Source organism: Zalophus californianus, chromosome 4, assembly GCF_009762305.2.
Source record: "Zalophus californianus isolate mZalCal1 chromosome 4, mZalCal1.pri.v2, whole genome shotgun sequence".
NCBI lineage: Eukaryota > Metazoa > Chordata > Mammalia > Carnivora > Otariidae > Zalophus > Zalophus californianus.
In genome coordinates, this window is record NC_045598.1 from 32,316,510 (window position 1) to 32,329,442 (window position 12,933).

Here is a 12,933-nt window from a genome sequence, read left to right on the forward strand (position 1 = left end):
GGTGGGTGGGTGGGTGGGTGGGTGGATGGGTGGATGGGTGGGTGGATGGGTGGATGGGTGGATGGGTGGGTGGGTGGGTGGATGGGTGGATGGGTGGATGGGTGGATGGGTGGATGGGTGGATGGGTGGATGGGTGGGTGGGTGGGTGGGTGGGTAGAATAGGAGAGAGTCCACAGGTGAACCAAAGGGTGCTTCGTAATCATTCTGAGAATTTTAAGGAATTTGTAGGGTTTTGCCGAGAAGGTGATGGAAACCTTAACCTGGAATTCCCTGAGGTACGCAGGTCAAGGGCAGCAGGGATGGAAGGGGACTTGTTTCTTTCCTTTTTTCCCTTTACTCCTAGTCTGTGACTATACCCTTCCCCACCCAGATTTTCCTCCTATAACCAGACAGAAACCTGGATCTTTTACTCCTGGCCAAAGGGAAAGCAGAGTCAGAACTTCCAGAAGCATTCTGGGGCCAGAGGGTCCCCAAGGGTCCCTACCTAACACTGGGGGCCTTTGCCCTGTCGTGAGCAAGTAAAGCTTGAGTAGGACATCAAGGGCTGGTGAAGGCAGCTGGGGTCTTCCATGGGCCAGAGATATCAGCGGTCTCCTGAGGTCCTGGGACTGGTCCACTGTCCCCAGACCACAGAGGACTGTTCACACTGCTCATTCTGGCTAGGACATCATTTGCTATACATGTTCCGTCAGGAAGGTTTAGGTCTCTTCTCAACAGTCAGGTGCTGAGCACACAGTGGATGCACAATCACCACATGTGGGTAATGCTCAATGCTCTCCTCATCACAGAAGCAAAGTGTTGGGAGGAACCTCACAGATCACGTAACCCAAGCGCCACCAGGCCCAGGGTGGGGGGAGGGTGGTTTCTTGCTTCTGCTCTAACTCTGGGCCCCATGATGCCATTAGACATGATCACTGACTATCTCAGCTGCTGGGATGCCACGGGAGGGCTCCCGTTGACCAGCACAGTAAACCCACCAGCCCAGGCCCCCCGATAATACAGAGCCCGGTCTAGAACCAGGCTTTGGGGCTCCAGGGGTCTTGCTTGCTGCACAAGCAAGACCTGGGTTGGTCGAGGAGCTTGCTGGCTAAATCGACCTGAGCTGGTTGAGGAGCTTGCTGGTGCCGGGCTTGAGTTTGGGCTCTGCCGCTCGCTAGCTGTGTGCTCTTGGGCAAGTTTCTTAACCTTCCGAGCTCCTGTTGCTGCAACTCTGAAGTCATACCTACCTCTCGGGGGTGCTGGGAGGAGCTGATGGGCTAGTGCAGGGAGAGGGGCAGCACAGTGTGCCTGGCACACAGCAGATGCTCACCTCGTGGAGCCCCCTGCCCTCCTGAGCTGGGAAGCCACCCCTGCCCGCGTGACCACCACCCTGTACTGGGCGCCAGAGACTCTGCCAGGTGCCATGCTGGCCGTGGACAGAGAGGCGAATGGCTTCACCCTCCGGTCTGGGCTCAGGGGCTTCCAGGAGAAGGTGCCGGTGGCCCCTGGAGGCTGCAGGGAGGAGTCGGGGAGTCTGAGGGGACTCTGCCGGGACAGGCCATGTGGTGTGGGTGACAGGAGACGAGCTGGCTGAGCAGCCCCGAGTGTTTCCCGGTACCCTCCCCGACATCCCCTCCCTGGGCCTCTTCTGTGAACTCAGGGAGGTGAACCCCGTGGCGGCAGGCGCCTTTTTTCGGCTCGGACACCAATTCTCTGTCAAGGGGCAGAGCCTCGGCTTGCCAGGCACAGCCCACAGCTTCTCACAGTCGTCCCCCCCCGACCCCTCCCGAGGCCCCCCGGTCCTGGAATGAAGGAGGAAAGGCAAGCGGATGGAAAATGATGTGTGTCTGGAAGAGAGGCGGGACCTCTGCCGAGGGCACCAGCCAATGACTCTGCCTCCTTCAGCTCCGACCCACTGCCCTCCTTCCGCCCGGGGAAGCTGTCACCGCTGTCCCCTGCGGCGACCGGTGCGAGGGCCTGTACGCGGCACAGCCACCCCGCTGGCATCCGGGAACCATCTGAGAAGAGGAAAGGGGACCCCCGACCTCCACAGAGACATCCTGGCCGCCTTTCCCACGCGCCCCCCCCGCCCCAGACGCCTCAGCTCGTGCCCAGGGGCCCGAACTGCCACCGCGATGTCTGACACAGACACGGAGACACAGACAGGCAGACAGAGACGGACAGGAAGGGCTCCCCAGGCCTGGGCGCAGCCAGGTGGTGGTGTGGGAGGGGCCTGCAGAGCACCAGGCCCAGCCGGAGCCCAGGGGTGAGAAGGGAGGGAGGGTGTGCAGCCTGAAGGAAGCCGAGAGCCTGGGAGGAGGCGCCGCAGGTTCCCTGAGCCTTGGCTGAAGGCGCATCCCACCAGGAGGCTGCATGGGCCCTGGAGGAACAGGAGCCTCAGCGTACTGCGTCTTCCCTCACTCCCCGCGTGCAGGGACAGCCACGAGCAAGCTTCCTCTGCTGCAGCTGGCCACCCCCCCAGCCCTGACCGGCCCCTCTGGGCAGTCACAGTTTGAGAGTCCACCATTTCAGATTCGCTTACTGCTTTGACTCTGAAGGTGTTGTCTTCTGGAAGCCTCTACGAGCACTTGAAGAGAGCTCAGAACACTCCCTGATCGCTGGCTGAGAACAGAGCCTCCTGGGCCTGGCCTGCGGGGCAGTGTGGGCAAGCCCGCACACCCGGGACACCATGGCCCAGGGCATGCAGGGGGTCTGCAGCCCCCCTGCTCAGGTTATGCCCTCTGGCCCCTCTAGGGCTCTGTGCCAGCTCAGAGGGACCCAGGAAGGGACTGCGGATAGGCTTGGCAGGGCCTCCAGTGGAAAGAGCTCTGGAAAAGAGGTGTTCCTGCCAGGGACCAGGCCTCTTCTCTCCACAAAGGGCAGGGGGAAACTGAAAAGGGACCCCTCTTTGGAGAGACTGCTCTGGCTGGGAACTTAAGACGGGTTTTTCTAGTCTCACATGGCAGGGGGAAGGCTCCCCGAGATGGTTCTCTGGGCGCTGGACACAGGTGTGCTCTGGATGGCCCTGGCCTGGGATGTACTCTCAGGACTGGGCTCCTCACACCGAGAGCAGAACAGGGTGGTCCCCTGGACACAGCCTGGAAGCAGGGGCAGCCGTTGTGACCCACTCTAGAGGCCACTTGATCGGTCACCTGATTTTGCCATTCCTTCCAGAGAAGGGGGGGGGGATCTGCTCACGGAGAGGAAGGTGATGGGGGTAATGCCCTGAGGTAGGGATCCTAGGTTCTTGTTACAGCTCTAGAGTTAACAGTCACTTGGTTGGGGTGGGGGGACCTGCTTTCTTCACCTTCAAGGGTGTTTTGGACAAGAGGCTTTTTACTCTGTTACTAAAATTATCAGTCAACTATTCCTATCTTTCTTGTTCCATAAGTTCCACTGGCCGCCTAAGGCCAGAGGGAGTGGGACTTTAGGGGACACAGTGGGGACAGAGCCCACATCCAGGGTCAAGGCATGCTGGGTTGCGCTGCCTTGGACCTGGCAGGGCTCTGGGGCTGGATGCACCCATGACACAGGGGGCTGGGCTCCAGGACTATCTGTCCTCTCTGGGGACCCTTTGGAACATTGTTTATGAGACGCCAAGAGAGCAAAAGATCAGAGAAAGAAAGTGGGAGGGAGGGCACCTCCATGCCACCTGAAACCTAGGTGGGAAAGGTTGAGGTCCACTGAGAAGGATGGCCAGAGGACAGAGGAGGGCACGGGTCGGTGGACGGGGTTAGGAGAGCAGAGACGGAGCTCGGGCAGAGAGGGGCCACGAGCCAGGGGATGTGGTAAGCTGCCCCGGACCTGGTCCAGAGAGAGTGGAGGGAGCCAGCAAGAGGAAGAGGAAGAGAGGAAGGCTGGCGAACTCCACAGGGCTTGGCCTGACCTCTCTGGCTAGAAGCAGCTTGACCAACAGAAGAAAGATCAACAAGTGGCACAGCTGAATCTGCTCTCAGGTTCCGTCCGCGGAAATGCCACGTGGCTCCAGTGGGGGCCAGCATGGAGGCCCCCCACGTGCTCAAAGCGGGGAGGCAGGACCCTCATGCCCAAACCCTGACCCAAGAATCTGCAAAGCACAAGAGGCGGAAGCCATCAGGGGGGTCGAGAGCCCCAAGCCTTCCTGGGCTTCACCTCTGTCCCTCTGCTCAGCTACCAGGAAGCGATGTGCAAGCAGCCCTGTCTTCCCTGCGTGGCCTGTGGGAACAGTCAGCGCAGTGCGTGGGGAGGACTCGGCCTCACTTGTTCACACGAGGGTCCGGGGGGCTGCAGCGGTACCCTTCTTCCTTTCTCAGATGACTGCCAGAGCCTGTGCTGAGCCTGCCTCGGGGTGTGGCCGGGGCGGGCAGGTCAGGGCTGCCAGCCGGGCGGGGGGCGGGCGGGCCTGTGCTGAGAGCTGCGGAGGAGCTGGGGTGGGCAGGAACATGGTCTGAGTGGTGAGGTGGGTGGAGGCAGGGGCGAGCTCTGCCATGAGAAGTGACCATGCGAGTGTGCTAAGTGGCTCAGAGTGGAATGGAGTCGCAAGAGTGGTGGTGACAAGTGTGGATGCTGGAGCTCACCAGCTCAGTGGATCAAAGGCTTAAGGAGACATGCAGCGGGACAGGGTGAGGAGGGAAAATGAAAACCAGGAACCGTGTGCAAGAGTGCCACCAGGCGGCGGGGGGGGGAGCACACAGGCGGAGGAGCTGTGTGGGATCCAAGAGGACAGGCTGGGACAGCCAGGGGGTGCCACGGCCCAGTCTGGAGCCGGCTGCTCTGCCACTGGGGAGCCCAGGCAGTGTTTTGGGGGGGGAGGCAGAGCCGTCCGGCCCTCTGAGCTCTGTGCTAGGGCTCCCGGAGGGGAGCTCCCTACAGTGGGCCGGGGCAGTGCTCCAGCTGACTGTCTCTTACCTTTGGTTTTAAAAGCAAAGTGACAGTGCTTGCACACATAGGGCCGGACGTCAGTGTGGGTGCGGATGTGTTTCTTCAGCATGCTGGGCTTCTTGCAGCGAATTCCACACTCCTCACAAACATATTTCCCTCGGCCGCGGCCTCGCACATATACATACTCTTCGTTTGATTTGTACCTATGAGCAACAGGCGTCATGGTAAAGGAAAAAAAAAAAGGAGGAGAAGAGGCTGGTTCCCACCTCAGAAGATGCACACGCTTCCTAGCCGCTTCCAGCCCTTCGCGGATATTGGGCGAGGAGGACGCGAACCAGAGAGAACCACGTGGGGGCAGTGCGGGGGGGGGGGGGGGCGGTAGTCGCCCTGGGGATCCACCATGGACCCCTTGCGCCTGCTGTGCCCTCAGCCCGGTAAGGCCGCCCCCTCTCTTCCCTCCGGAGGCAGCAGACCCTGTGCTTCCTGCCGGGAAGTGAAGCCACAGGTTCACGGAGGGTCTCCGCTCCAGAGCCAGCCTTGGCCCCAGCCTCTGCCCGCAAAGGACAGCCCCTCTGGGCCCGCAGAGTCACAGCGCGAGGGACAGAAGGTAACAACCACGCTCTAGCAGCTTCAGCGGCTCCCATCTGCCGAGCACTCCCTCCGCGCCGGGCACTTTACACGAACTAAATCACAATCACGAGCACGATATAGACCTAGGATCTGAACCTGCCTGCTCCAAAGCCTGTCCACCGCCCAGGAGTGCTAAAACCGTCTGCTCAGAAGCCACCTGGACACTGGTGTGAGGGGAGGTGGGAGGGACCACCACCACTTCCCTGTTCTCAGAGTCAGAAACTAGGAGCTCTGCGCGCCCTCCTGACCACCTCTCCAGATGAGCTGTAAAGCTCTCAGGACCCAGATTCCAGCTACCTTGACCCCAGGAATCCCCTGGGGTCACTAGATTAGGGCCCAAAGCTTTCCTAGGGCAGTTCCTGGGGCAGCCAGCCCACCTGCCAGGACTCGGGGCCACCAGCACTCTTGGACCTGAACCAGAATCCTCTTATTTCCACCTAGAAGGAAGCCCACGAGGCTCACGCAATATGATCCTCATCAAAATGCCTCATTAGCTTCTAATGCTGTAAGGGGTGCACATCTCCTGACTAGGGCAGGAAAGGCTCTGATGGGGCCAGTGTGGGTGGTTGCTGGTGTGATTCCAGGAGAAGAACCTTCTGATGCATGAGGCCGGGGGGTTCTGATGGCATGGGTGCCTTAGGCGAGGTGCGGCCTCTCGACCAGCTGAGCATGACCCCAGCACCCAGCACGAGGCCTGCCTGTGCCCCCCACTCATGCTATACAACAGGGCCCTGCCCAGGGGCCTTGGCACTCAAACTCGGGGCAGGTGCAGGGGGCAGGGAGGTGGCTGGGAGAAGGTGAGGCAGTCGGGACAGCAGCTGGGACTCAGTCCTACTCTCCAGGGGCCATGAGCTTATGGCTGAGAGGATGTCACAGGATGACCTGGAAGAGGGGACTCTATGGGAGGGAGCCAGCAGGTGGCACATCACACACACACTCACACATACACCCATACTCACTCACACACGTTCACATATACCCATACTCATGCACTCTCACACACTCATACACCCATACTCACATGCACCCATACTCACTCACACACACACACTCACATACACCCATACTCACACACACACACTCACATATACCCATACTCATGCACTCTCACACACTCATACACCCATACTCACATGCACCCATACTCACTCACACACACTCACATATACCCATACTCATGCACTCACACACTCATGCACCCATACTCACATGTACCCATACTCATGCACTCACACACACACATACACCCATACTCATACACTCACACACACATTCACATATACCCATACTCACATACACCCATACTCATGCACTCACACACACACTCACATACACCCATACTCATATACTCACACACACACATGCACCCATACTCATACACTCACACACACACACTCATACCCATACTCATGCACTCACACACACATACACCCATTCTCATACACACACACTCACATGCACCCGTACTCATACACTCACACACACACACTCATACCCATACGCATGCACTCACACTCAGATACACCCATACTCATACACTCACACACACACACTCACATACACCCATACTCATACACTCACACACACATACTCACATACACCCGTACTCATACACTCACACACACACTCACATACACCCGTACTCATACACTCACACACACACTCACATACACCCGTACTCATACACTCACACACACACTCACATACACCCGTACTCATACACTCACACACACACACTCAGATACACCCATACTCATACATTCACACACACACACTCATACCCATACGCATGCACTCACACACACTCAGATACACCCATACTCATACACTCACACACACACTCACATACACCCATACTCATACACTCACACACACATACATACACCCGTACTCATACACTCACACACACACTCACATACACCCGTACTCATACACTCACACACACACTCAGATACACCCATACGCATACACTCACACACACACACTCAGATACACCCATACTCATACACTCACACACACACTCACATACACCCGTACTCATACACTCACACACACACTCAGATACACCCATACTCATACACTCACACACACACACTCATACCCATACACATGCACTCACACACACTCACATGCACCCATACTCATATACTCACACACCCATACATACACACTCACAAGCAACACCTCCCCACTCTCACGCTCAGGCACACACTCTCACCTATACTCATACACACTCACACACGTATACACACTCACTCTCACACATGCACTGCTGTCCACAAGTCCCTGTGGGCCCTGGTTTTTTTCAGCTCAGCTTTGGCCAACCAATGCTTCTCCTATTGTCTAAAACCGCCTTTTCTCTTTACAGGCCCTGACTGGCCAGTGGTGGGCACCCTGTTCTCGGATTAGGGGCCACCTTTCACCCAGTCCAGGGCAAAGTGACACCTGGTGTTCAAGGGGAGGAAGTGAAGGCTGTGGCGGGTGGCGGGGAGAAATCACTCTTGTCACTCTTATGAAGAGGCCCCTATGGCAAACCGGGGATGCCTGTCTCCCAGAGACAGTGGTTCACCCTCACGCAGCAGGACACCTGGACCCAAATCAGCTACCCACACCCGGATTTTAATTCCTATGTCCCTCTGTGGCCCCCGTGACCCACTCTAAGGTGGGTCATCTCTCAAGCACCCTTTTCCCAGCCAGAGAAGAGAAAAGTGAGAATGGCCTTGGCTTGGTCTCTTCTTGGCCCTGGAGGCTCTGCCACCCCCTGGACACTAACGTCCACTTGGCCCCGCCTGGTGGGTCCATGACATCCCCTCCCCTCCAACTTCCAATGACAAAAGCGTCCCTAAGTGTTCCCCTGCCCTCCAGCCCACTGCTGTGCTGGGCACTGTGAGCTAGGCCCACCACCACTCTGACCCTTCTGTATCCGGGCTCTGCCCGAAGCTCAAGCCAACTCAGAGTCAGGTACTAGAATCTGTCTCCTGCAGCTGCTCTCAGACCCCTCATTTCTTCCTCCATAGCAAGCTTAGACGACAAGCAGTCTTCCCCGGCTCAAGTTTATGTGTGTGCATGCATGCACGTGCGTGCACCCACATACACACACAGAGAAAGAACTCTGCTTGAACCTTCAAGGGTTGTGCCTTGACTTGGATGCCTTGACCATGGAAGGTGTGTGTAACCTGCTGGGGAGCACAAGGGGGCTTGGAGGGGGGTGGGAGGATGGTGAGAGATGGTGAGAGATGGAGGCAGGAAGGGGGCACTCCAGGCAGGGACCGGGAGCAAAAGCAGGATGTGTTAAGCGGCCTGACGGACTTGGTGGGTGAGAGCAGATGAGGTGGGATGGGCAGGATAGACTGGATCACCATCCCCATCAGCCCCGAATGCCATGCTAAGGAGTTTAGACTTGATCAAAGTTGTCGTAAAGATAAAGTCTCAGAGAGAAAATGCTTCCCTGGCATCACAGGGAACGGTCTGGAGGAGGAGAGACTTCAAGTTCCAGCAAGAGGCCCGGGTTCTAAGACAGGTGGCCATCGGATGGGGCAGGGGTCACAAGGAGGCAGAAACCAAGGTCAAAGTTTTCAACTAGGCTGGCTCAAGTGATACTATCCGTGGGCTTGGAGGGGAGCGATGCAGGACGCTCGGCCTTTTCTGAGTGTGAGATGCCCGTAAGGAGGATGTGAAGAGATGCGCAGGACATGGCTGGAAATCCTCAGGACTCATGATGGGCCATGCGGATTTGTGGGGAGGAAGACGCCTGCTCAGGAGAGGATTGAAAAATGAGAAGAGGGTGGTGTGAGGGTCTAGGAGGCTCCCCAATGTGATGGGGGGGGCAGAAACACAGCCCCAATGCCTACCCCGAAGCAGCGACTTCCTGGGAGCTCAGGAGGTTTGGAAGCCAGGAGAACAGGACTGGAGTGGGCAGCAACCAGCTGATCCAATGTCATAGAGGAGGATGGTTCCTGAAGGGCCCCGGGACTTGAAGAGTGCAGTCCTGGTTGAATGGCCCGGAGCCTCTGACTTCTCTGCTCCTTGAAGCCTGAGACCGGGATTCGTACAGCCCAATAACTTTGTGGTTCCCAAAGGGCCCAGCCCAAGGACAGGCATGGGGCAGCCGTCCAGTGTGGGCTGGATCTTCCTCCTGCATGGGGCCATCCTCCCTACCAGCTAAGGATCAGCCTCTCCTTCCCCAGGAGCTCCACAGCCTCTGCCTTCTGGCACATTCCACCATCATGGACCAGATGCTCAGTTCAATGTTGTCACCAGTCAACCAACCAAACTCAAAGCCTCGCTTTACCCCAACCCCCTCCAGCTACTATTTCCTCTGCTTCGTTCTCAGCCCAAGCCAGGAAAGGGTAGCCCAGGCTTACTGTCCTTGCCTCCTCACCACCCCCACTCCTGAGCCCCCACAATTCAGCTTCCCTGGCCAACTTTCCTTGCCAAGATCACACGTTGCTAAATCCAAAGGACAGCTGTCTTTTCCTGTCTGCCCTTTTGCCACTTTCTAGAGGCTTCTCTTTGGCTTGATGACCCTTCTTTGCAGGCTCCTTCCTTACCCCTTTCCCATGCTGCCACTCCCCAGGCTCCAGCCTGCACTCTCCTCCCCTCACCCCTCCCAGGTGACCCCCCACCCCCCCCCACATCCCCCGCGCACGCCTGACTTTCCACCTGGATGCCGATGGATTCCCTGTTCTCTCCAGGTCTGACCTCCCTGCTGTACATCCAGATGCCCCCTCAGTATCTGGCCTGGTGGTGTTCAGGCACCTCACGCCCTGCATGCCCAGAACCACGTTTCCATGTCCCCCCTCCAGTACCACCTCCTCCTGGGTACCTGTCTCCACAAACAGTATACACACGTGTGTAGCCAGTGAGGCTGGTGGCCGGGGCTTCCTCCTCAGTGCCCCCACTGCCTTTACTCCTCATGCCCAGCCCATCACCACAGCCTGTCCGTGCTATCGCCAAGTATGGTCCCAGGAGGCCTGCCTCCTGCCCGCACTAGCCGGAGCCACCACCCTCTCTCCCACATGGATGTGTCTTTTCTTCACAGAGCAGCCACAGGGAGGGGGCCCTAACACGTGCAGTCAAGCTGCTCCTCCCAGCCTGGGGGTGACGCTCCCCCATCTCTGTCAGGGTAAGACCCTGTCCCTGCACTCAGAAGACGGGCGCAGAGGCCCAGCACACCACCTGGCTCGGCTACCTCTCCAGGGCCCCACCCCCTACACCTTCCCACCAACCATGCCAAACATCACTGGGGGGGCCTCAGGGTCCCTTTCCTCCGGGCTTCTGCCCTCCCCAGCTCTACCCCCTCTACCTGACTGGCTCTGCTGCTCCTTCAGGGCTTTGCCAGAAGGTCCCTTTCTCTGAAGCCCTCTCCTGCACCTCCGAGCGCAGGGGTCCCACCAGCTCCTCCTTCACGGCGTGGCTCAAGCTGTGTGCACTGGGATGGCCTTCTCAACAAGTGTAGTTCCCGTTATCCCACGAAGGAGGGCCCACAGCCACCTCAGCTGTTGGTATATCCCCAGGGCTTAGCATGGCGCCTGACACCCAGCAAGTGCTCAGCACTCCTCGGCTGCCCATATGAAAGCCAAACCAAGGCCTTCCTTCTGGGTCTGCTATAATCACACTCTCAGCCTTGACATCCCCACTCTATGAGCACAGGCTCAACACAATGCAGTGGCCTCCCCATGGGCATGGCACAGAGCCAGTCCCTCCTAGCCATGATGGACTGGCTGAACACTCTCCACTCCCTGGTAGGAACTATTCTGCTCACAGGTCAGCACGAGACCTGGGTCCCGAGTTCTGGCTCCTGCTCGAACTTGCTGGGTGACCTTGGCTAAGTCACTTCCCGTCCCTTGGAAACAGTCGATCTTCATTGCCCTGAGTTATACCAAGCCCCATCACATGCTTGACCTCAACGGGTCCTCCCAATCAGCCTTTTACCATTGTCCCCACTTTACAGAAAAGAGAACCAAGGCCCCAGGAGTTTTCAGTGATGTGGCCAAGACCAGCCAGTCAGCGATCTCTCCACCCAGCTCCCTATCCCTGCATAGACTTGCTGCACAAATACTTTTAGATGATGTTGACCAAGGTTTCCTTAGCACTTTCCTTCTCCAGGATTCCCAGGGGCCTTTAACACTGCAGACAAACAAGAACAGCATCATTCTCCACCCAGCCCTTCCTGAAAGGGCCGCCAGCTCTGGGTGGGACCCGCAGGTGTTGACAGCTACAGAAAAATGCCTTGCAGAAAGCCAGGGCAGGAAACCAGAAAACCATGGTGGGGCCCCGAGGGGCACGGTTCTGCCTCCCAGGTCTGCTGGCTCCTCCCCATCCCCCCAAGGCTGCCCTTGACCCAGGGGGAGAAGTGACCTGCCCTCTGACAGTTCAGAGGCCACAGACAGCCCCCGTCGCTGACAGGCCTGGGTGCAGCGGACTCACAGCTCCCAGGACAGGGAGTCATTTCTCTGAGCCCCACCACCTGCCTGTCTTCTGCTGCCCTGACAAGCCAGAGGTGTCAGCCAGTCTGGGAAGAGCCTGCTTACTCCTATGACGGTGCTGTAAGTTGGGCACGGTTACCCATTAAGTAGTTCATATTTATTCCAATAAACATAAATAGATATTTATTCCTGACCAAATGGAGGCTCAGCGTGCTAGGTGGGGAGGGTGGCAACATGACTGAGAGGGCAGCCACCCCCCGGGGGTAAGGGCCGAGGTGGGCCAGAAGGCAGGACACAGTCCCTCTCTAAAGGCACAGTGGTTACACCTTTCAAGGGTTGCACAATGTTGTCATATCTTCCAGGTTTTCAAGAAAACCACAAATACAGATTTTTTAAAAAACTAATAATATTAGTCTACTCTTATATACCTCTTCCTGGACACCCAGCCCTGTTTTAGATGCTTTATATGCATTACCTCATTTAAACCCCATGGCAGCCCATTAAGACAGGGGCTCTCATCATCTTCATGTACACATGAGAAACTGGAGTCACAGAGAGGTTAAGTAACCTGCCCAAGGCCACACAGCCAGTAAGTTAACAGAGCTAGAATTCGATCCCAGGTCACATGTTAACAAAGTTCAGGTGCTTAACTGCTATGCAATTCTGACTAACACCTGAAATCACCTGTTTTAAAAGATAATTCCGGGCAAATAAAATAGAAAGAGAGGCAGATCCAGCCCAGAGCTAAATTTCTGACTCAAAGTAATTTCCCCCAGGTCATGAAGTTGGTAGGGGCCTGTCTGACCTTCAAGTCCATGACTTTTCTCTCCACCAAGCTGCATTTTTCTCTTAAATGAGGGGGTGAACTCCGTGGCCTCCAAGTTACCCTCCTAATCTGAGCTCCTCTGAGCATATTCTGCAGATATGTTACTGACTTTTCCATAAATTATTAATATTTTATCATTAAACTCTCACCAATCCTCCAAATTTGCATATAATCATGCCAAGCAAGAGGAAGATGTGATGGGAGGTGCAC

General features: G+C 56.9%; 1 protein-coding gene across 8 annotated transcripts in view; it reads right to left on the minus strand.

The window, feature by feature from the left end:
- HIVEP3 (HIVEP zinc finger 3) overlaps positions 1–12,933 on the minus strand; it is a 480,349-nt gene that overhangs the window by 13,386 nt on the left and 454,030 nt on the right. For all 8 annotated transcript variants that reach the window (XM_027607320.2, XM_027607348.2, XM_027607357.2 and 5 more), the window contains one exon: positions 4,867–5,042. In XM_027607320.2, the coding sequence (XP_027463121.1) occupies positions 4,867–5,042 (176 nt within the window). The remainder of the gene's footprint in view (positions 1–4,866; positions 5,043–12,933) is intronic.